The 24,497-nt window shown below is 46.4% G+C and overlaps 1 protein-coding gene across 1 annotated transcript in view; it reads left to right on the forward strand.

The window, feature by feature from the left end:
* LOC140588298 (antigen WC1.1-like) overlaps positions 1-24,497 on the forward strand; it is a 90,122-nt gene that overhangs the window by 3,908 nt on the left and 61,717 nt on the right. The window contains exons 11-12 of the mRNA XM_072710256.1: positions 10-89; positions 283-360. Coding sequence (XP_072566357.1) covers positions 10-89; positions 283-360 — 158 coding nt within the window. The remainder of the gene's footprint in view (positions 1-9; positions 90-282; positions 361-24,497) is intronic.

Raw genomic sequence — 24,497 nt, forward strand, 5'->3', positions numbered from 1 at the left:
ATGTTTTACCTCAGAGAAATCAGAGAGAGAAGTGAAGGATGGTGATGACGATGCTGTCATTACAGAAAAGATTGCTGATAATCTATCAGGTGGGTGTTTACCCTGGTTTACCTCAGTTCATTATTTTATCTCAGTATCAGATTGAATATCTTTATCCTTATAAGTATATTTGATGTCCTCCAAGGCTAATATTAATTATACCAGCATAATAATTTGAGTTATGTAAAGTCTACAGTGATGCATGTCTGATACACAGAACCAGCTTCTCTGTGTCTGATACAGGGGATCTGGTGATAAAAGACACACCAGCAGACTATGATGATGCTGGGACTGTTGGGCAGGACTCAGGACATTTCTTTGGTAAATTATAACATTCACTGTGTTTCTCGTATGGGTCCATGGTTATTTATATGTTCAGTTATTTATATATCTTTCATATTTAATTTTCAACCATAATGTTTAAACACATTGCACTGTAATATTTGGAAAGTAATGCTTGCATAAAACCACAAACATTGTTATGATGTTGTGGACTTTTAAAGACTTTCAGAGTAAATTGTTTGCAATGAGACAAGCAGTAACAGTCAACTGGCTCCTGTGTACTGAGGTCTCTCTTTTTCCCAGGTTCAGGGTTGATGGTAACAGGAGACGCACCAGAGGACTATGATGATGTTGAGGGTATAGAGCAGAGCCCACATGTTTTAACAGGTCAGTTTCTCTTTATACACAACTAATGGAGCAAAGTATCTCTCACACCATATTCCTTTTCTCAGATGGTTTGATCACCTGTATGCTTATCTTTACATATTTATAATCTTTTATTGTTTTTGATTTATTTATTTATAATTTATTTATAATATTCATTTGAGTGTGACTGACATGGAATGACATTTGAATTACTTTATGTGTGTCTGCCACAACTAACTAATAAACATTTTTGTTTTACATACAACCCAGTTACAGTTTGTCAATACCCTTTGCCCCTTACTCTGTCCCTGTAGGTGAGAGAGCCTTGACCACACTGCCCCCGGGGGACGGCCCCCCTGAACCCGACCAGACTGACTATGATGATGTGGGGGAGGAGGGACTGACAGTCCTGCCTGAGGAAGCTCCTGTCCAAAGGTTCATGAAGTTATTCTTCAAATGAGCTTCATGACAGCAGCATCTACCACATTGTCATTGTGATTCACCATTTTATGGATTTTCAAGGTCTTAAGATATTTATTTAAGATAAAGGCAATTTAATAATATGCTCGTATATATTAAAAACAACTTTTGACCATCTGTAAAATATATCTTCCAAACGGTTACTGCCTGCAACAAACCACATAAATATTTATCTCTAGCACTTACAACATTATTACACCGTTTAGACATTGTGTATTTTTGCCTAATTTTTAAAGCCTTAAATACCTGTAGTCCTTAACAGAAGTAGTTTTAGTTACCTGATTAATGTCCCGTGTTCACTATGCTAGTCAGACATTTGCATTTATTTTATTTAGCAGACAGTTTTGTCCAAAGCGATGTTCCAGTGAGACAAATAGCACATCTGTGACAAACAGCTGTCAAGGATTTGATTGGGCATAAGTGCAGTTAGACTGAACTTCCAATGGATGCCCAGGTACAAGTGTAAGCAGTATTGGTGCAAAACCAAGAGCTAGACAGCATCTTACTAGCAAAGCAAGAACCTAATATGTCCAATATGTCAGGAGACACTGTAACTTTAAGAGGATCCAGAAAACATCTCTCATTAATTCGTAAACTTATGAGCCTCGGGATCCACTAACATTAGCAGAGGATCAGTTTCCTCATCCATGCAGAGACCCTGTTTGGATGGAGATGTACTGCCACTGGCTCACAGGCTGTTAGATCATTGCTGTTCTTCAATTCACACCCTCTTCTGTTCAGTCTCTGAATTTATATTGCAGCCGTTTTTCTGGGATGGGGAATGGAAATTTTTCACACATTTTCCACAGACTGGGAGCCGCTACCGTAGTCGACACGGCCAACTCTAGCACACGCACATGAATGAGGTATCGATTTCATCAATCATTAAGGTTTTCATATTATGTCCAGAATAATTTACACATTTTTTTAAGATAAAAATAAATATTTTGTATGTAAAAAAACATTTATTTGTAAATGTTTTGTAATAAAATTTCATAATTATTTAAAATACCCTTTATGCATTTCTGTTTCTTCTAATAATATTTATAGGCATGTTCATAGGAAAAATTATTTATATGAAAATAACTTACACCACAAACACTTGAGCAACCACATGAAATGAATCTTAGTTAAATCTGATGGATGGAGATGGGAGGACCAGGGTATGGAGAAACCCTCATGAGTGTCATGCGCACCAGTCAGGTGATTGCCACTAGGACCCAGAAGTAGGTGATCGTCCGGAAGATAAATAGTGGAGCTTCACAGTCTCTCGCCGCTCAGTCATTGCTAAATGACCCAAGCCTCTTCTACCTCCATCGCCGGTACTGTGAGTACTTCAGCCTTTGATTCCAGCAGTCTGATTGTGTGTATATATAGAACGGGGATTCCGGTGGGTATTAAGGAGCGTTCTTAGATTAATCGCGTGGTTATCCTACCCTTTTCGTGTACACTCCGCGTCTGGGTTACCTTCCACGCTACATTAATATCCGCTGTCTTCCGATCTTCGCCGTGTTTTGCTACGGGAATTCCTGACAGAATGACTGAGCCCGGTGCGGTTAACCCAGCGGAGTTCGCCGCCATCTGCGACGCCGTCACAAACCAGTCGGTACTGCTCGATCAGCTCCAGCGTGAGGTCGCGGAATTACGCCAAAGCACTCAAATCCAAGCTGCGTCTCGCGGCGAGGTGGAGGCGCTGCGGCAGGAGGTCGCGAGCCTTCGCGAAGCAGTTCGGGAGCTGGCTGGCGAGCGGCACGCACCGCGGGCGGCGGCTCGTCTTTCTTCCCCTGTTGTTGACTCCCATCTTTCACTGCCTGAGAAATGGAATGGGGTAGACGGGAAGTGCGATGTATTTCTCACTGCGTTAGATTTAGTGTTTGAGTTCCAACCTACCCGATACTCCACAGATAGACAGCGCATTGCACTTCTCGTCTCCCTTCTTACCGGACAAGCAGCGGAGTGGGCTACGGCCATTATTCGGTCCGGATCCGACATAGGGCACTCTTATCCCGAGTTCATTTATCAACTCCGTGCTACGTTTTGCCATCCGGATAGTGAGGTGGAGACCGATTCAAGATTGTACCATCTGCGGCAGGGGGGCTCGCCCGTAAGCCATTATACAGCGGATTTTCGCACCCTCGCAGTACAAACCACCTGGGGTGATTCCGCTCTCCGGACGGCCTACTATGAGGGGTTGGCTCCCCGTATTCGGGATGAGCTTGCCGGTAGGGAGCTCCCCGCCACTTAGGAGGGTCTCATTCAACTGGCCCTCCGGATCGACCAACGGATGAGCTCACGTCCGAGGCAAATCCCCCGTAACCTGCCACCCACATCGTCTCCTTATCCACCTGCTGCTTTCCCAACATCTGCAGGGGCTATCACCCCACCTCGATCCGTGGACCACCCGGGAGCTGGAGAACCCATGCAATTAGGGCGTGCCTCTCTGACCACAGCGGAGTGGGAGAGGCGTTATAGGGAAGGTCTGTGTGCCTACTGTGCCTCCCCCAAGCACCATCGCGCCGTCTGTCCCCTCCGTCCGGGAAATGGTCAGACCCGGTGAGTCCTGGGAAGAGCTCACCGGGTCCCTTACATCTTTTCTCCACTACTACGGCGGTTTCCCGCCTCACAGTTCCGGTACACCTCCAGTTTGACCACAAACGGGTTAAGACCTCGGCTTTTATTGATTCTGGAGCCGCAGGGAACTTTATTGATCTAACCTATGTCAAACAACTAGGGATGGAGCTGGTGGCGTTACCTCAGCCGGTTTCGATCACTGCGGTGGACGGTCGACCTCTGACCACCAGTCCTATTACTCACCAGACTCAATTTATCTCCCTCAGCATCGGTCGACACCATGAACGTATCCAGTTCCTTGTCACATCCATCCACTCACCTCCCATCATCCTAGGGCACCCTTGGCTCTTTCAGCACGACCCCCTCATCACCTGGACCCAACAGCGGATTCTTCAGTGGGGGTCGACCTGCTCTGAACTGTGTCTACAGACGACAGCGGGGGCGTGTGTCGGGGAGTCCGAGGTCCCCGATGTCGACCCAGAGGCCATCCCCCCTTCATACCGTGACCTAGCGGAAGTCTTCTGCAAGAAACGGGCCGTTAAATTACCTCCTCACCGGCCCTATGACCTCGCCATAGACCTCTTACCAGGTGCAACGCCACCCCGCGGCAGACTTTTTTCCCTTTCCCCCATAGAGACCAAGGCGATGGAGGAATATGTTGCTGACGCTCTCCGTCAGGGCACTATCAGGCCCTCTTCCTCACCCGCGGCCGCGGGATTCTTCTTCATGAAGAAGAAAGACGGTGGTCTCCGTCCCTGCGTCGACTATCGGGGGCTCAACAACATCACCGTGAAGAACCGTCATCCACTTCCGCTGACCAACACCACCCTGGACGCTCTATCCGGTGCTACCTACTTCACCAAGTTGGACCTCCGGAGCGCATACAACTTGGTGCGCATCAGGGAAGGCGACGAGTGGAAGATGGCTTTTATCACTCCCACTGGTCACTACGAGAGTCTAGTGATGCCCTTCGGTCTGTGCAATGCCCCCGCTGCCTTCCAACAATTTATTAACGATGTGTTACGGGACATCCTAGATCGTTGGGCATTCGTCTACCTCGACGACATCCTCATCTACTCCCATACCCTAGAAGAGCACATCCAACATGTTCGGGCGGTCCTCAGGCGGTTACTCGATCATCAGCTGTACTGTAAGTTGGAGAAATGCGCTTTCCACCAGCGCTCCACCACGTTCCTGGGTTTTGTCATTTCACCCCAGGGCGTGGCCATGGATCCCCAGAAGCTGGAAGCTGTGCGTCATTGGCCCCTACCCAGGGCGCTTAAGCAGCTGCAGCGTTTTCTGGGGTTCGCCAATTTCTATCGGCGTTTTATCCGGGACTTCAGTACAGTTGCTGCGCCTCTCACCGCTCTAACCCGTCCTTCCACGCATCCTTACAGTCTCACTCCGGATGCCATCAACGCATTCCAGAAGCTATGTCACTTTTTTACTACTGCCCCTATTCTTCTTCACCCAGATGCCACCAAACCCTTCGTGGTGGAGGTGGACGCCTCAGACGTAGGCGTCGGAGCGATCCTCTCTCAGCGGGGTCTGGACCAGAAACTGCATCCGTGTAGTTTTTTCTCCAGGAAGTTCAACCCCACTCAGCAGCGTTACGGGGTGGGGGACCATGAACTGCTGGCCATTAAGTGGGCCCTGGAAGAATGGCGTCACTGGCTCCAGGGTGGCAGCGAACCATTCCTGGTCTGGACGGACCACCAGAATCTCATCACCATCCAACACGTCAAACAGCTCAACCCTCGACAGGCACGATGGGCCCTGTTCTTTGAACAATTCAACTTCCACATTTCATATCGGCCGGGGTCCAAGAACACCAAGGCTGACGCTCTCTCCCGCCAACACGAGGCCGATGCTCCTCGGATGGATCCGGAACCGGTGGTGCCCACCGCTCGAATCGTCGCCCCTCTCCATTGGGATCTGGAGACTAGAGTGCGCCAAGCCCAGACCACGGAGCCCGCTCCGGCAGATTCTCCACCCGGCCGGCTCTATGTTCCCACGTCCATCCGGCCGGAAGTCCTTTCTTGGGCTCACTCCTCTGCCCTGGCAGGCCACCCCGGTACCAAAAGAACCTTCCAGTACCTCCAGCACGCTTTCTGGTGGCCTGCCATGGATCGGGATGTCCGAGAATTCGTGCGAGCCTGTCCGGTGTGCGCCAGGGCCAATACCAACAATCAACCGTCTCCGGGTGGACTTCAACCCCTCCCGGTTCCTCCTCGGCCCTGGTCACACATCAGCCTGGACTTTGTCACTGGCCTGCCGGAGTCGGAGGGGAAAACTACGATTCTCACTATCGTAGACCGTTTCTCCAAGGCGGTGCACTTGGTGGCCCTAGCTGGACTTCCATCGGGTAAAACTACCGCTGAACTGATTTTAGAACACGTGGTCCGTTTGCATGGGTTCCCCAGGGACATCGTCTCGGACAGAGGGCCTCAATTCACCGCCAGGTTCTGGAAGGCTTTTTGCCGCATGATCAACTCCTCTTGCAGTCTGTCTTCAGGTTACCACCCTCAAACCAACGGTCAGACGGAGCGGACTAACCAACAACTGGAACGCTACCTGAGATGCTTTGTTGCGGATAAACAGCATTCCTGGGCGCGCTACCTCATTTGGGCTGAACTGTCTCACAACCTGCACACTTCCGCCGCAACTGGTCTCAGTCCGTTCGAGGTGTGCAACGGTTTCCAACCCCCTATGTTCGACTATCAAGAACCGGAGGTGGATGTCCCATCGGCCCAACGGTTGGTCTGTCGATGTCGCAAGCTCTGGACGCAGGCACATTTTGCCATCAAGAGGGCTAATCGTCAGTACATTGCCCAACACCGTCGTCGGCACCCCCCGGGTCGGTTGTTCAATGTGGGTGACAAGGTCTGGCTTTCCACCCAGAACCTTCGCCTCCGCACCGACTCACGGAAACTCACCTCCCGTTTCATCGGGCCGTACCGTATCACCCACTGTCTTAATCCTGTCACCTATCGTCTCCTGCTGCCTGGGACTCTTCGGGTTCATCCAGTGTTCCATGTTTCTCAGCTCAAGCCCTTTGTTACTTCTACCATGGTTCCGCCGTCCCCCGCCCCCCCTCTGCCCCGTATCATTGCTGGTGGTCCAGCTTACACTGTGCGCCGGATCCTCGATGCGCGCCCTCGGGGTCGCGGGACTCAATACCTTGTTGATTGGGAGGGTTACGGCCCTGAGGATCGCTCTTGGGTTCCGGCTCGGTTTATTCTGGATCCTTCCTTGGTCCGGGATTTCCGCCAGCGGCTGTCCTCCCGGCCGGGTCCTGGAGGGGGGGGTACTGTCATGCGCACCAGTCAGGTGATCGCTACTAGGACCCGGAAGTAGGTGATCGTCCGGAAGATAAATAGCGGAGCTTCACAGTCTCTCGCCGCTCAGTCATTGCTAAATGACCCAAGCCTCTTCTACCTCCATCGCCGGTACTGTGAGTACTTCAGCCTTTGATTCCAGCAGTCTGATTGTGTGTATATATAGAACGGGGATTCCGGTGGGAATTCCTACGCGTTAGTTAAGGAGCATTCTTAGATTAATCGCGTGGTTATCCTACCCTTTTCGTGTACACTCCGCATCTGGGTTACCTTCCACGCTACATTAATATCTGCTGTCTTCCGATCTTCGCCGTGTTTTGCTACGGGAATTCCTGACAATGAGTCTATGAGTCAATCAGCCTATGTGTCAGCACTGCTGGCTGGGGGTGGTGGTGTGATGGTGTCGGGCACATTCATGGCACACATTGGGCTCCCTGATTAAAGTGCAGCATGGCTTGAATGCTACAGAATATCTGAACATCATCACCAGTCAGGTGCCTCCTTCATGGCATCATTATGCCCAAAACAGCGATAATACTGGTTTTTAGTGACAGGGAAAGGGCTTCATGGCCTCACTCTTCCTTTCCTGAGACTGGTGTAGGCTGCTTCTGATCAGAAAGCGAATGGGATGCTTTGCCCAGCTCTCAGTTCTCATACTCACAAAGTTACTGAAAGACAATGTCTATCAGCCTCCAGAAGGCACCAGGTGCCCCACAGAACACAGAATTGCCAGTGACCACTGGGGGTGCTGAAGGCCATCTTCTCTGTGGCAGCCAGGCTGAGAGGTAACTAGTATTACCCTTTCATGAGGTCCATGCTGGATTTTAAGCAGGTCTTCCACTAGTTCATCCACCTCTGACATGGGGTAGCTGTCAAACTGGGAAACCTCATTTATCTGGTAGATGATGTTGCAAAACCAAAGGGATACATCTATCTTGAGGACCATTAAAATAGGACTGAACCATGGGTTGTGCGATTTATTGATTATTCTCAGTTACCACATCTTCTCATTTTCTCCTCTGCAGCTTGTAAACTGGCTCTATGTCTGTGTAGAGTTTGCATGTTCTCCCTGTCTTGTTGTGGTGTTTCCTCCACGTTTTTCGGTTTCTCCCCACAGTCCAAAAACATGCTATGGTGAAATTGGAGTTACCAAATTGCCCAAAGATGTGTGTGTGTGTGTGTGTGTGTTCATACCCACCCCCTACGATGGGCTGACACCACATCTTGGGTATAGAAAATGGATGGATAGATGGAAAGAATGTACAAAAGAGGGTCAGTAAGGAGGCTGAAGTCCTTTCAAGGCAGTTATCCTCCAAGATTCCTGCATACATCCACAGCTGATTTTCCCTTTTTCTCTTCCAGCACTGTTACCCCAGTATAGGCTGCAAGCTGCAATGGGGAAGACAGTCCTGGTCCATAATTGGGGCAGTTAGCTTCCCATCAGCAGCTGGTGGCCCACAGTGTGGTTTATCATGAGGAAACAGCAGCTCAAAGTAGATTTTTTTTTTTATCTCAAGAGGTTCAACTGCTAAGAGGATGAGTGCTGTCTAACATCACTGCTGCTGACTGTATATATGGAGAAAATGAGAACATGAGTCTTCTGATTTGTCACTGCGGCTACTTGGTGTTTTCCGGGACTTCCTTTGATAGGGCATTTCTGTGTGTGATTGGTGGGTGGGGGCGTATCCTCTCTGAGGGGCAGGATGATACAAAGAGACTCAAACTGAGAGCTCAGAGGTGAAGGTCGGCGTCTCAGATTTGCTCTGAGTCGGTTTGTCCTGATGAAGATGGAGGTAAAAGTTGAGTTATCTGTAACTTCAAAAACAGGCAGAAAAATGGAATTACAGTAACATTTCATTGTGCCCTTATGCTGTATAGAACAGGCTCCAGTCTCCTTATACGATCCTATACCTGATAGGCAGGTAACAGATGGCTGGATGGGTGGATACATCTGATATAACTATTACAGCCACCTTAACAGATTGCCACTGTTTAATATGATTACGGTACTGGTATTTTTAACCAATTTTTACTGTTTCTGTTTGTTTATGCATGAATGTCATATGTATTATATTTCTGAAGCTGTCATTCAGCTAAAACACTCTTCTGAATATCCCTGTAAGCCATGGAGCATATAAATCCTGGTTTAGACCCAGATCCAGACAAATATAAGGAGAACAAGCAGCTTCTCTCCTGGCCAAGCAGAATGACCTTCAGAAACTCATGCTGCTCACACTGACATCCAGTGGCAAGAAAGAGTATTGTTTCTGGAAGTTTGTACATTTATGTCAATATACAGCTTAGTATATGGGAATAAAGAAATAGATGCAAATTTGCCACAAGATTTAAATTTAGAGCTCTTAACTGCTGAAACTTCAGCTTTACTAGCCAGCTTTGCCGAATCTACTGTATTTCTGTCTTTCTGATGCATAAATGGCAGATAAAAATAAAAATAGACACGTGAATACAAACTTCCGTGGTTTCCTTCTGTAGCAGGTATGTAGCTGTGATCCGCTCAGAAACCACACGGGGGTCTTACACATGCAGTCAGGCTCTCAGGATGAGGGGAGACGCACTCAGTACGAAAAGAAGGAAGATGATGTAACTGATAGCCAGACCACAGAAAGACTGAACTCCATCACAACATCCGCCTGTGCTGCAATCTGCCTGCTACCTCTACTGTTCCAGTGCTGTTATCTGGAATAAAATCAAAGGGATTTATTAGCGAGTGACACCCACACGCTGACAAGTTAGCGAGTAGCCTGCTCACTATTTTAAATTTATCATAACTGAAATCTGCAGGTGGATGGCAGCAAGTGGATGTTTTTTTTTCCATTTCCCGATTAATCTGTGTTAGAAAGAAAAAAACATGTAAATACAGATCATGTGTTTAAAATTATTAATGGATAAAGGGGTAAACAGCAGAAAACTGCTTGTTGTTTTGTTCATATCACTGCACACATCATTACAATTTCAGAGACCTCTGACTTTTCTCATTTTCCTGATCCTCTTAATGTATCATAACACTCAGGAACTTTCAGGACACTTTCTGGTTATCAGCTTCATTTTCATGAGAGCTGTGATAACAGTTACTTGGACACTAAAGGCTTTTATCTATGATTTATATAAAACATTTTTAAAAATTGAATGTTTCAGCCTCATGTCTAATCGGTTAAACAGCATTTATAATGGCACAGTTTCTGCACACCTGAAATAGAAATGCTGTCTACTTGTACTGGGTAAGTCTGCCTCTTTGTCCTGCTGTCTTTACAGCAGAATCTTATGGCTAAATAGGCCTACTGCATATTGCCGCCATCTGCTGGAATTTATGGAGAACAGAACATAAAATAACTAAACACTATCTTCTCATCCTTTGGCATCACTAGTTCATCTGACCAGCAAGTTTTTGAACAAGCTGTTATTAATATATTTTAGTTATATCAAACACAAAAGAAATTACAAACAAACAAAAAAATGAAAAACAGCAACGACCCCATCTCCCACCCCCCTCAGCCCACCCCAGGCAGCCCTGGAATCCCCGCACCCCAGACCAGCTCCGCCAAAGACGTCACTCATAAGCAGACATGCATGAAATATGAGTTACATCCAGAGAGAGAGATAACTAAGGCCAGTCCCTTGATTTATGTAACAGATAAAGATCTGATAACAGCGGCAGCCTCATCCCAAGACTCTATAGCCGAAGTCTGAGCCCTATACTGTTTGGCAGTAGACATCCTGAAAATACCGTAACCATGTTGTTAGAAAAAGGATGTGTGATTTAATCCATCTATGAACAATCAGTTTTAACTGCTGTCAAGCCCACTAACAACAGACGACACTGTGTTCTACTGACCAACAGATCTTTGGAATGTGGCAGGAGATCAGAGGAATTTCAAGTGAACACGAGAAGAACATTCAAACAGACCGTGCTTCTACATACTGAAAGCTAATTCACAATTCAAATCAACTGTTTCAACAGCACCCTCTCGTGGCCACATTTATTAACTGCATTCTACTCAGATGTGTTGTTTTTGTACCACCTTAAAAATCATACGTGAACAAAGTCGTACCACATTTCAATAATTCTCAAGGTTTGTGGTATCATTCCACTAAATGGGAACTTTAAAAAAATGTATTATTAGTAAACTATCGATTCAAGGTACAATGTGAATCTGTTTAACGATACAAAGCTTTTCCATCCATCCATCTTACAGCTGTTTACCCTGGATTCAGTCATGGGGGTGAATTGGTAATACTCCTGTGTTACTTACATACTCTCATCTTTATCGTATCTGTTATTTTTTCTAACAGTTATCATAGAACAGTGGCAGGATGTGTACCTGCACCTGGATGAAGATCTGGGTCTTTTCCAGACTCAACAAAAAGTGGCCTGTTTCCTGAGAACAGAAAATGCTGCCCAATATGCATACCACTGATCGGTGTGTTGGACGTTTACCTCATCCTCAGGAAGAGGGCAAGCTGCATTACACAGACAAAATTGGAAAATTGAGAACGCATTGCCATAGGGGAGGGGTGAGCCTGGCCAGCTCGTCCCCTGCCCGCACGCAGCGCTAAAATTAGTATAAAGGAAGGGGGAGATCTCAGTGTTGACCGGAGCTCAGCCGTGGGATAAAGCATCGCCCGGCACTTTCTAGGGACTCACATGTTGGTCTCCTGCCAGGACTTTAAGGGGCTCCCCAGTCTAAGTCTAAGAGTGAAGGTGTGTAATGATAGCATGTCCGAGTGTAAATAGCTTTCTGCATTTTATTGATTATCTGGATTACTTATCACAGTTTATGACATATATAATACTGTAACAGTGGGTCGCTTAGCCATGCTCGCAATATTTATCCGGCAGAGCCAGTGGAATACACTACTTTGTATTCTTCGGACTAACTATTGTTCATAATTAACATGCAATGGTTTGTACTTGTAATACTGCAGCACCGGCGGGGCGCATGTCCCAGCATGCCCCACGTGCAGTTGTAATTAGCCCTTGTTGTGTTGTTGTTAATGGTTACATTTCTTTATTGTTGCGCATGTGTTTACCCGTGTCTTGCGTGTACCCTGTCTGATCCCCGTGTGTATTTAGCTTACGTAAATCTCCCACCGTGTGCATCTTACAGTTTGGCGTCTGACAACCTTGTGTTTCCTATATGTATTTGGTTCGGTGCTCATTGCATGGTAATGCTACAGTACGTGTCTGTCTTGTATTACAACGGAACGGTGGGCAGGGACTCCCAAACACGAAGATAGCGTGCGAACTCCACACAGAAAAGACTTGGGACCGAACCCAAGACCTTCTTGCTGTGAGGCAGCAGCGGTAACCACTGCGCCAGCCTTGTATGCTTTTATTAATGAAGTATTTTGATAGTGAAATGATACTGAAAGGTTAAAAAGGCAGCATAATGACAAGCAACAATTATTGTAAAAGCAATATGAAAGATGCCATTCACCACATACTATTTCAGTGCTGTGTGGCTTAAAGAAAGACTAAGTACTGTCACTAACAGAGGTTTGAAAACAATCAACTCTAGCACCCTATTGAAATAGCCTACGAAAACCAGAACATCAAATACTGCATAAGCTATACTGTATATTATCACAGACAGATGCTTGTTTTTTACATTTTTACTGTTCTGGATTTCTGTGCAGCAAAGTCCTTGATCAAATCACAACAATTTCAAATTTTTGTGATCTGGTTTAGATGTAAAACACATCCCAGTTTCAGACTATGGCAAGAATGATACCACTCAACTGGTCCCATCATCTCTCAAGGTGCAAGGAAGACATCCACCCAGACTCTCCTCTGTTTTGGCACCAATGTGGTGGAAAGAACTTCCCCTAGATGTCCAAACAGCTGAGTAATTGGGTGCCTACAAGCAACGACTAACAACCTACCGTTTTCGGAAGTACAGACGCTCGTCTACTTGCGAATGAATTACATTCCGAACGGCCGTTCGTAACATGAAATGTTCATAAATTGTTATTCAACTTCATTTTAAGGGTATACGCAAGTACAGATAACTAGGATATGCTTTGAGTACGCATGCTACGCTGCTGCGTGGCGGGAGTAGCAGCCAGAAGTCGTACTAGGCGGAATTGGCGCGCAGAAAAAAAAATTGATGTTGCGGACAGGAAACGGGAGCCCAAGGAACACAATTTGGACTTGCAGTCCGCTTCGTTCGTATGTCTGAAAGTTCGTAAGTTGAAAGTTCGTAAGTACAGGAGCGTCTGTACTAGGATTAGCACTTCCAAGGTTCTTATTTTAAAAAAAGAAAAGAATATATATGTATATTACTCACCAACAGAGTTTTTTAGAGTACTAGTATTCTAAGCCGCGTTCTGTTGAACCAGTATCATAATGCATTCACTAATGAGACGTCTAAGCACTTATGTAAGTCACTCTGGCTAAGGGCATCTGCAAAATGCAGTAAATGTGAATGATGCTCTTATATCAACAGTATACCTAGCAGTAATGCTAACTGTTGAATTTGTTTCAGTTTCAATAACAGTTTGAGGCTATGAGAAAGATGATGGTCCTGTTCACCATTGGTTGGTTTAAAAATATCCTGTGAACTTAAATGTCTTCTTTAGCTCCTCTTTCTTGCGTTCGTCTTTTTTTTATTTCTTCTGTCTGTTCTCTGCTATCGGTTTCCATCATGAGGATATCTCTGGACAAAACTGAACACTCGTCCCTCACACAGCCTTGTAACCTTCCCACTAAATAACATTAAAATCAGTTAACAAGCAGGGGTGACAGACGTACATGTAAACAAACACTTTCCAACAGATTAACCAACTAAGACTTCATCCACACTGCTATTTTCAAACAAAAATCCACTCATTGATTCCCATTCCAGGTCCCGCCTCCACCTGCTGCACTGCCCCCCGAGTCGTCAGGGGTTCCTGCAGTGCTCCTGGAGGTTCCAGCTCCGCTCACTCTGGTTGCGTCCTCCGAGGTCCCGACGCCTTCCCCGTTTCCATCTGAGGTCACTGCTGCAGCTACGCCCGCTGTCCCGGCTCCACCCACAGCGCCCGAGGCTCCTAGGCCTCCACCACTACCCGAGATCCCGGCGCTGCTGACGCCTACAGCTCCGCCCGCGCCCGAGGCTCCTGCTGTCCCGCCTCCAGCTCCTGCTCCACCCGTCCTGCCTGTCTGTACCGTTCTGCTTGCCCAGGTCATGCTGGAAGGGCCTGACCAGCCAGTCCTGGTCGCTGCGCCCTTGGAGGCCCCTGCCATGCTGCCACCCATTCCGACTGCGCACATGCACGACGCCCGCCAGCCTGCTGCTGCAGTGCCCAAGCTCCCGGCTGTGGCTGCCGCCACACCCAAGGTAGCTGCGCCTCCTCTGCCTCCTGCTCCGCCCGAGGCTCCTCCGAGGGCTCGTCGGTCGCCTTTAGTTCCGCCTCCACCGCCTAGTCGGTCACCTACGGGTCCCCCTCCAGGAGCTCGTCGTCCGACGGTGGCCCCCCTCCGACACCTCGTCCCTCTGTGTCTCCTCTGTTCCCTCCTGGTCCCTTTGTCCCTCCTGTCTCTGCTCCTGTTCCCCTTGAGTCTCCTTTCTTGGTCTGTCTGTCTGCGTTTCCAGACAGATCTTGTTGTGGTTTTTGCCCCTGTGCCAGTTCTGTGTCTCTGTTTTGTTCCCTGTTCTTCGTTGATGGTTTTGTCTTGTTTTTCAGGTCCTGTTTTTCCGGTCTCGTCCTGTCCGTCGCTCCCCTTGAGGCATGCCCGGAGTGCCCGCTTCAGGGGGGGGTTCTATCACATCCCTCCGTCCAGCCCTCTCGTGGACCACGCCCACCTCTTTACCTACGTGTGACTTCCCATCGTACCAGCTGTCTTGTGTTTATTCTGATGTCATGTCCTGTATTTAGTCCGCGTTCAAGTCAGTTTCCCCAGGTCTGTCATTGACGTTGTGTCCTAAGTTGTGGTCTGTCTGCCCCAAATAAACCCAAACTTTTGGATTTCCGCCTGTCCGATTCGTCCTTCGCCCAGTCCAACCTGCTTGCCTAACGCAGGTCATAACAGTGAGAAAGATAAGGCAAGAACGATAGGAGTAAAGTAGAAAGCACATAGTCTCCAATTGCTGCATCTGTAAATGAGAGGGAAGGAAAAAAAAGGCAAAAGATCAACAGCATCTGAAAGAAGTGCAAAAATCGATAAGTACATAAACACCAATAAAGAATAAAGAAAGTAACACAGCTATACAAACATACAAAATTGTTGTGTGTGCTTGAAGGGGTGCATGCAAGTGTATGTACATGCGTGCTCAATTGTGTAGGCGAGATGTGCGGGCTTATGTGCGTGTGTTGTGTGTGTGTGTGTTGTGTGCGTGTGTTTTCCACATGGAACATACTAAATAGCGAGGGGGGGAGGCTGCAACCACACCCCACAAGAGCCAGAGGTCGGCGGAGACAGACCCAGGATGTCCGCAGCCCCCGAAGAACACGGAAGAACCGGGACCCCACGTCTCAACGACAGCCGCGCCCCCCACTCCAGCCGGGGGAGGAGGGAGGTCCCAGACGCAGCCAAAAGGGCATGAGCCCCAGAGAACCAGAGGCAACAGGGAGCCGACACCGCGAGGGGGCGGCCGCTCCTGTACAAGCCAAGGCCAGAGCCCCTAGGACTCCAGACGGCTGGGGGCCGATCAGCCCCTGGTAGAAAGCCCCGCCCACGTCAGATAGGCCCAAGCCCCCCCCCCCGGGCCACCACCCCAAGGAAAGGGGCCAGCAACCATGCCCAGGCCCCCACCCGCCACACATACACCCCACAGACACACCTCTCAGCAATGCACATAAACCATACACACATCCCCACAACATACACAGACACCCACACACAGAGACAAAAAGACATAAGCCCATCCACTCCAGACTGCCCTCCAATGTGCGGGAGAATGGACGCGACTCCCTGCGCCAGCCGTGACCCCAGGGCACCGCCAGCCGAGCGACCACCCCGGCGCAGGTAGGCACCCACCGAGGACACGGCCAGGCTGCTGGGCGCCAGAGCCCCCGACCCTGTACCCAGGCCCGCACCGAAGAGGCCAACCACCCATCCCAGGGCCAGCCCCTGCCACCACCAGCACTCCAGACCCCACGCCCCATGACCGCCAGGCAGCACCCGCCCAAGCTCCCACCCACCACCACCAGCCAGGGCAGATACCCAGGCATCACAAGACGGCAGCCACAGCCCCAAGAAGCCACTAGACGCCCATAGCTCGAGGGCCCAACCCCACCACCTGCCAGGACCACGAGGAGATGAGACCACAGCCGACCACCCCCCCTATATAATGGAATTGGTCAGTGTGGACCAGAGAGAATCCAATTCACCTAATTGATTTTTTCGGAAAGAAGCAGACATTCTTTCCAGACTTATGTGATCTAAAAGTAATTTTCTATAATGAGTAATACATTATTTTTTGATTTCCAGTTCATGAAGTCAGTTTTCTTTGCAATGCCTAAGGCAGTAAGGATTATGTGCACCTTATTTTCTTCCATATCTAATTCACTTGCATCACCTAAAATGCACAATGTGGGTGAGGTTGGGATATGACAATTAAACCTTATTGATACATCTTCACATATCCTCTGCCAGAACTTCTGCACCGATGTGCAGGACCATATGGCATGCATGTAGTTCTCCACAAAGTTACCTGAGCAATGGGTGCATAAGTTTGAGTGTATAAGGCCCATTTGGAACATCCTTTGTCCTGTGTAGTATTTCCTATGGAGAGTTTTGTATTGTATGAGTTGTAAATTGGGACTTTTAGTCATTTTGAAAGTGTTTAAACATATTTGTTTCCAAAAGTTTTGCTCTGGATCGATGGATAGATCTTGCTCCCATTTTGAGGTTGGAAGGGAAATTGAGTCATCTATTTTTGACAATAATAATAAAATTTTGATAATAATTTGGGGCAAGAGAGATTTAAAAATTTGAGTACCCATGGAGGTATTTCTAAATTAAGCTGATTAGGACTGAACCTTGCCTGAATAATGGACTTCACTTGTTGATACTCAAGAAATTTACTGTTGCTAATTCCATATTTTGAGACAAGTTCATTGAATGGGATAACTTTCCTGTTTTGAATAACATGTTCTAGATTTATAATCACTTTATCGCACCATAAGGGAAAGTTCAATGTTTTCTTTTTCAGGCAAATATCTAGATTATTCCAAATGGGTGTTAGTTTACAGGGGATAAGTGCAGACCTAGTTATTTTTTTAAATTCCCACCAGGCTGTCAAGGAGGTGTTAATGCTAAAGCTTTTAAAACAGTTATAATGCTTAATGCCAGGACTTATAAAGGGTAGATCAGAGATTTTTACTTCTTCGCAGATTGCTTGTTCTAAGTCCAGCCATGGACTGTCTACTGAGTTTGATTTAATCCAGTTTGATACGTACTGCAATCTGTTTGCTAAGAAGTAGTGATAAAAATTTGGTAGTTCTAGACCACCATTACCTTTAGCTTTTTGTAGAGTTTTTAAGCTTATTCTCGATGGTTTGTTCTTCCATAAAAATGACGAGATGCTTGAGTCTAGTGATTTATACCAAGCAATAGAGGGTTTATTAGGGATCAGTGAGAACAAGTAATTGATTTTAGGCAGGACCATCATTTTAATGATGGCAATTCTACCCATGATTGATATAGGAAGAGATTTCCATCTCATGAGATCATCTTCTACCTTTTTTAATACTGGAATGTGATTCATCTGTACTAGATCTGAGAGCCTGGTGAAAAAAAAATCTGCCTAAGTATCTAAGGTTACCTGACTGTAAAGGACTAGTAGTTGTGTTTTGGAAACTACAATTCAAAGGCAAAACTGTTGATTTGCTCCAGTTGACGGAGTAGTCTGATATAGATGAGAACTTATCTATAAGTGATATTGTCTTCAGAAGAGAGGTTGGTGAGTTCCTAAGAAAGAATAATTCGTCATCTGCATAAAGACTTATCTATTTTTTCTGTTTGAATTCCTTTAATATCTACATTTTGTCTAATTGTCGCTGCTAGAGGCTCAATGAAGATAACAAAAAGCAAGGGAGAGAGCGGGCAGCCCTGCCTGGTGCCCCTCTGCAAACGGAAGCTTTGAGAAATTAGTTAATTTGTCCTAACACGTGCATTTGGAGAGCTGTATAGTGTTTTGATCCAGTTCATGAATGATGAACCAAATCCAAATTTATGTAGAACTGCAAATAGAAATTTCCAATTTACTTTGTCATATGCTTTCTCTGCATCTAGAGATATAACCGTGTTTTCTAATTTGTTAATGGAGCAGTAGTCTATAACATTTATTAGTCTATGTGTATTATTGGCTGAGTGTCTACCCTTGATAAAACCTGTTTGGTCAGGATGTATAAGAAATGGAGTGACTTTCTGTAATCTTTTGGCAAGGACTTTGCAAATTATTTTGAGGTCTATGTTTATGAGTGAGATTGGGCGGTAGCTGGATGTCAGTGTTTGGTCTTTGCCAGGTTTCAGAAGCAGGCTAATATTGGCACAGTTCATGTTTGGAGATAGCGACTGATCATTCTGAATTTGAGTAACCATTCTGATAAAAAATGGGTGCTACCATTGGCCAGAATACTTTGTAGAATTCTGCTGGGAAACCATCAGGACCTGGGGCTTTCTTATTTGGAAGATACTCTACGGCTTCATTGAATTCAGATATTGATAGAGTAGAGTCTAAAACTCTAATCTGTTCAACATTTAGCTTTGGCAGATTTATATTGCTAAGAAATTTGTTGATGTCAGCATCAGATACATTATTCTGTGATGAGTATAAAGCTTCATAAAATTCTGTAAAAGATTTATTAATTTGTTGGGGATCATGAGTTATATTCCCCATAGATTCTTTAATAGAACAAATTGTTGATTTTTCTTTATTTAGTTTTAACTGGTTAGCCAGGAATTTTCCAGATGTATTGCCTTGTTCAAAGTTCCCCAATCGCAGTCTTTCTACTAGAAATTGTATCTTCTTACCATTTAGTTCATTCAATTCCAGTTTTAGTTTTCTCAAGTTGCTAATTACATGCTCTTGTGGTGAGGAAGTATAAACTGTTTCTAATGATTTAATTTTCTGTTCTAATTCTGCTACATGTGTTTTTTTCTTTATTTTTTTCTATGTGAGCAATAAGATATTATTTTCCCTCTCATCACTGCCTTTCCTGCTTCCCAGATAACACATGGTGTGTCAGGGTCAGCCCCTGCTGTGGTCCTTCCGTGTCCCTTCCCCGTTTGACCAGCAGGTGTTGCTGGTCATCCCGTTCTTTATGTTAGTCTTTGTTCTCCCCTGTTGCCTGTCTGGTCATGTGGCTCAATGTGTGGAGCATGTGGTTGTCGGTGTACCCTTCTGTCCTGTGTTCAAGTCCTGCCTCCTCTGTTTTTGTATTTTGTTTTTGTGTTTCTTTTGAGTTTCGTTAGTTCTTGTGTCTGATTTTGTAGTTGGTTTTGGTTTTGTTCCTTGTGCCCCTGCTTGTGTCTTTACCTGTTTAATTCCCTAGTGTTGGTTTATGTTTCCTTGGTTAGTTCTTAGTTTCCCTGTTTTTTAGTTCCTTTGAGTTTATTAGTTTCACCTGTGCCCTGTTCCCCTTGTCTTTGTTAATTAGTCTCACCTGTCCTGTGTTAGTCTCGTTACCCCTTTAGTATTTTAGTTCCTGCTTCTGTTCAGTTCCCCAGTGGTTCATTGTCTATGTGTGGTTTGTTGCTTGTCTTGGTTAGAGCTGCATCCTGTTTTCCTTCCTAGTTTTCGTTTTGTAATATTGAGTCTTTAATTTTCCCCTTTAGTTTTGACCCCTCGTGGTCTTTTTGGTTTCATTGTGTTTATAGTGTTTTCTGTTTTATTTAATAAACCCCCGTCTGTCTCTGAGCTGCAAGTGGGTTGTCCGTCATCCTTTCTGTGCCTGCACCATGCCTCGTTCTTGCACCCGAGCCGCCCGGATCCATGACATGGTGAGACTTCTGGTAGACAGTGGTGGAATGTAATGAAGTATTTGTACTTCATTACTGTACTTAAGTACATTTTTATGTATCTGTACTTTAATTAAGTAAAAATAATAATGCATACTTTTTATTTTACTCCATTACATTTTGTGGCAACTATCTGTATTTTCTACTCCACTACATTTCTACAATTTATGCCGTTAGTCGTTACATTTTATGAACACAATTTCCTCAAAATCTTGCATGAAAAAAGTTAGCCTATTGCGTTCTGGTGTTTGCCATTTCCTACCAATCAGGTGGCTTTATTAGCTCCAATGATGGCAGAGCGTGCGTCAATTAGCAGCAGGAGCTGGTAGACTGGCTTGATTTCAAGAAGACGAGACATTCAACATGGTTGATCTTAATGGTGTATTAGTGGGTAATACCTAGTAGATAACTTGTCATCCACATAATTCTAAGTTAGGGTACACACAGTATTGCAGAGTACACGCACAACAAGCACACCAAACCTTCCAATACACATATACTGTATAGTTCCTTGTAATTATTACGAGCAATGACATCGGTAGAGGCGTAAGTCAGTATATCTACTATTCTTTTACAAAATGGCACACCTGAGACCTTGAGACAAACCATTGTGTGAGTACTTTTACTTAAGTAAGATTGTTGATGTAGCACTTCTACTTTTACTTGAGTACATATTTTGCAGGATATTTGTACTTTTACTTAAGTACTAAGCTTCAGTACTTCCTCCACCACTGCTGGTAGATCATTGTTTTCCAAATATGTTGCCCATTCATTTTTGAAATAAAGATGTATTGAATCTCCAGTTCCTGCTTGGTGGTGTGACTCTGTCCTTAACCAAAGAGATAGACACTGGTGAGTGATCACTGATAAGGATAGAGTGTATCTGAGTTTCTGTGATGTTCCTCATCATGGAGCTGCTAATTAAAAAATAATCTAAGAGGGAATGTGAGTGGTGTACTGGTGAAAAGGTGTAATCCCTGGAAGTGGGGTGATGCCGGGCTGAGCCTGTCAATTTCTGGGTTCAATGGCATCTCCTTTCCTGAGGAATGAAATTATGCAGGTACTGGCTGCCTCACGAACGTTTTGCCCAGGGGCCCACACAACCCATAATCCGTCCCTGCCCACACTGAACACCTATAAACACTGCACACTGTGCATTTATCCGTCATGCAGGGAAGAAACACCAGCACTGAGTAGCTGCCCCACTGGGGGCCGACTTCATAACAAAAAATAAAGGGAACAACTAAATAAAACACTTGTGCAAAGTTAAAACAATACAGCCATTACTCCCATGTACTGTAGTTGCGGCAAAGCAGTTATCAAAATCAGTACAATGCTAAGAAACAGCAGCCAGACTGCATAAGAGTAGGGAAGCTCAAATTAAACCAATGGCAATGAAAGACAACAGCAACATGAAGCAAAAACATTGCCAAATAAAAATGGAACAAAACAGAAAAACTTCCACCAGAACTCTTTCCAATGGGCCCCCTACAGGAAGCTTCTGAAGCTGGGCGAGTGACCTGCCTGTAGGGCCCTTCCATGCCATGATGATGAAAGAAGTCCTTGACCTACCTCCTGCACTGGCCCTAGTAGAAACCTTGGTAACCTCAAACTGGCCAGACCCTATAGCCCTGTGCATAGCCTGGAGCACGACCACTTGCAGTACCCTGGGGACCACCACCGGCCAGCTCCCCTCACTAGTGGCTGGCTCCCTCCATGCTCACTGCAGCACGCCATCACAAAGGTGCTGGGCCTCAACCCACTGCAGAACTGGTGCTTAGTATCTTGCTCCTGTTGCTGCCTGAAGCTCATGGCAGGTGAATGCCTCTCCCTGACCCCCTGCTGCACAGACCTCACCCAGCAGGAGTCGCTCCGGGTCCCAGACCTCCCTCCACTCACAGTAGAGGCCCCCATCTCCAGCACAATGGTGGCATGAAAGGGTGTCTAAGTTGGAGTATCAGGTGCCCGCTCTGTGCACGACTGTACATTTGTACGCTTGGAGCTCCTCTAGCCCTGACAACCTGCCCATCGGGCTCCCTGAAGGACATGAGCCACTGCAGGGCCCAGTGGGCCGTCCTGACAGTGAAGGGCAGGCCACACAGGTATTACTTGACCTACCTGATGGAAAGCACCCCGCCAGCAGCTCGCTACGGGTGATACAGTAGCGACGCTCCACCTTGTTAAACCTGCAGCTATAGTTTGCGATCATCCTCTCTCCATCCAGCCCCCACTGGCATCAGTGTCTAGGATAAAGGGCAGAGTCGAGTCAGCAGGGTCCAGCACCAAGCCCTCAGTTAGGGCCTTTCGCAGATTCTGCAAGGTCCCCTGGCACTGTGGTGACCAGACAAACTGCCTGTCCCTCTGCAGCAGCTGTAACAGAAGGGGAGCCTTTAATGGAAGGCCAGACCCAGGGAGCTATTGAGCTGCTCCAGGGTGGTGGGAGTGGGCCAGCTCACAACAGCCTGCACTTTGTCCTCCATATTGCCAATGCAGTCCCCCGCATGGTGTACCCCAGGACCGTCACCCCTCACATGGAGCTTGAGGCCTGCTGCTCTCACCCTCTCCAGCACGAGTCACAGGGACCTCAGGGCAGAATCAAAGAGGCACCGTGCAGCAGGGTGTCCCCCAGGTAGACCAGACACTCCTGACGGGAGACGCCCACCAGCAGTCTGCCCATCAGCCTGGTGAAGGTGGCAGGCGCATTACACAGCCCATAGCTTAGAATGAATTAATGCTTTATTACTGTGTCTTGCACATTCTGCCCCCAGTCAACACAGGCTTCTGAGACACCAGTATCATAACTTTTTATTTAAGGGGTCTTTTGTACATTTAGCCAAATAACAAAAAAAAGTTATTTTACACAATGTATATAAACTAAAACAAAAGAATGCTTCAATTACATTAATATATTACATATTAGAAAATAAAATAACACTCATAAAGTAGTAATAGCATAATAAATACCCATAACAGGCTGGAAGGACAGGCAGGCTTTGCACGGGGCTGTGTGAGACGTCGTGGACTGTCAGTCTGAGTCCCAGCTGCACTGACTGCCTGAGCATGAGGGGTGTGGTGGGGGGGACGACCACAGGGGCCATGGTGATGGTGGGCCCTCCCTGAAAAATCAAATTCCCACACTGCAGGTCTAGCCAGCAGCCTGTAGCCCTGAGGACGTCTCACCCCAGTATGCAGGGCTACCCCAGGCTGCATTTCAGTCAGACGTTTGATGGTCTATGTTTTACTGCTCTAAATAATTTATGACAGGGAACAAACCAAAAGCAAAAAGTATAGCAGAAGCTTTTGTCAGTGCTTCCTTTAAAACTGGGAAAAAAACGCTAGAAAAATTTAGCCAAAATAATAAGTCCGATGGCCACAAAGTCGCCCTTTTATCTGCAACGTATGAAAACCGATCAGTCAGTGATCAGCTGAGCAGTGCCCACATTGAACAACAGAAAGGAAAATCTGCTAAAAGGTTCTGGTGGTGAGATGGTTCTAGCAAGTCAGGGCTTGGCCTTTAGGGGGCATGATCACTGGAAAGGGAAACTAAACCAGCTTTTAAGATGAGGACATCCGATCTTAAAGCAGGTGGCTGTCTGCCAAGATGGAGGTATAGACCTCCTGGGACTGACAGAATGAGTTAATCAGTTTGATGGGCTCATCATTTGCCAGGATAATCACAGATGAAATGAGACGACTTCAACAACTGTGATTATCTTAGACATAGTGCTGAGGCTGAATTTGCCAGTGTCAGGCCTTGGAGTTCAGGCCTACGATGCTGCAATGAATATGACTGCGAAATATTCAGGTGCATCATCTGCCAAACACAGGCATATGTACATTGTGGACCCCACTTAGTTACACAGTAGATTAGCTCAGCGTCTCCTGTTGTGTGAAATGCACTTCAGTGTACAGGAGCTATTCACATTCCTTGCTTAGTCTGGCAATTTAAAGAATACATTTAAATGTCAAACAGGCCTTTAAGACCCACCAGGTGGACTGTGTGGTCATCTGCCATTCGTACTGTGCTGCCCCAGTACAAGCAGTAAACTTATGCAGTGTTTCCTGACTCATCACTGGCTTCGTATATCCCTGCAGTGTGTATATTCTCTGTACAGGTGCCGCATGGTGTGATGCTGCAGTGAGACTGTGTAGTAATGTTTATTTTATAGCATTGGGCTTGGATACAGTACAAGAATGAAGTATTGTTCGTTTCATGTAGAAGATGTACAACAGTTTGTGAAGGTGAAGCATGATGTAAATTATTCCATGATCTTGTTTGCAACAGTATTTTTGTTGCCGATAAGGCCAGTCAATTCTATGGTGACATAGGCGCCCCCTGGGTTCCATATTCTGATTGGCTGCTGACCTGGGCGCTGAAGTTTCCTGTAACCCCTGACTCACGTTAAGTAGTGTAGAACAAGCCAAACGTATAGACCAGTTGCTAGGTTCGACAGGAT

This window comes from Paramormyrops kingsleyae, chromosome 3, assembly GCF_048594095.1.
Source record: "Paramormyrops kingsleyae isolate MSU_618 chromosome 3, PKINGS_0.4, whole genome shotgun sequence".
Taxonomy (NCBI): Eukaryota; Metazoa; Chordata; class Actinopteri; order Osteoglossiformes; family Mormyridae; genus Paramormyrops; species Paramormyrops kingsleyae.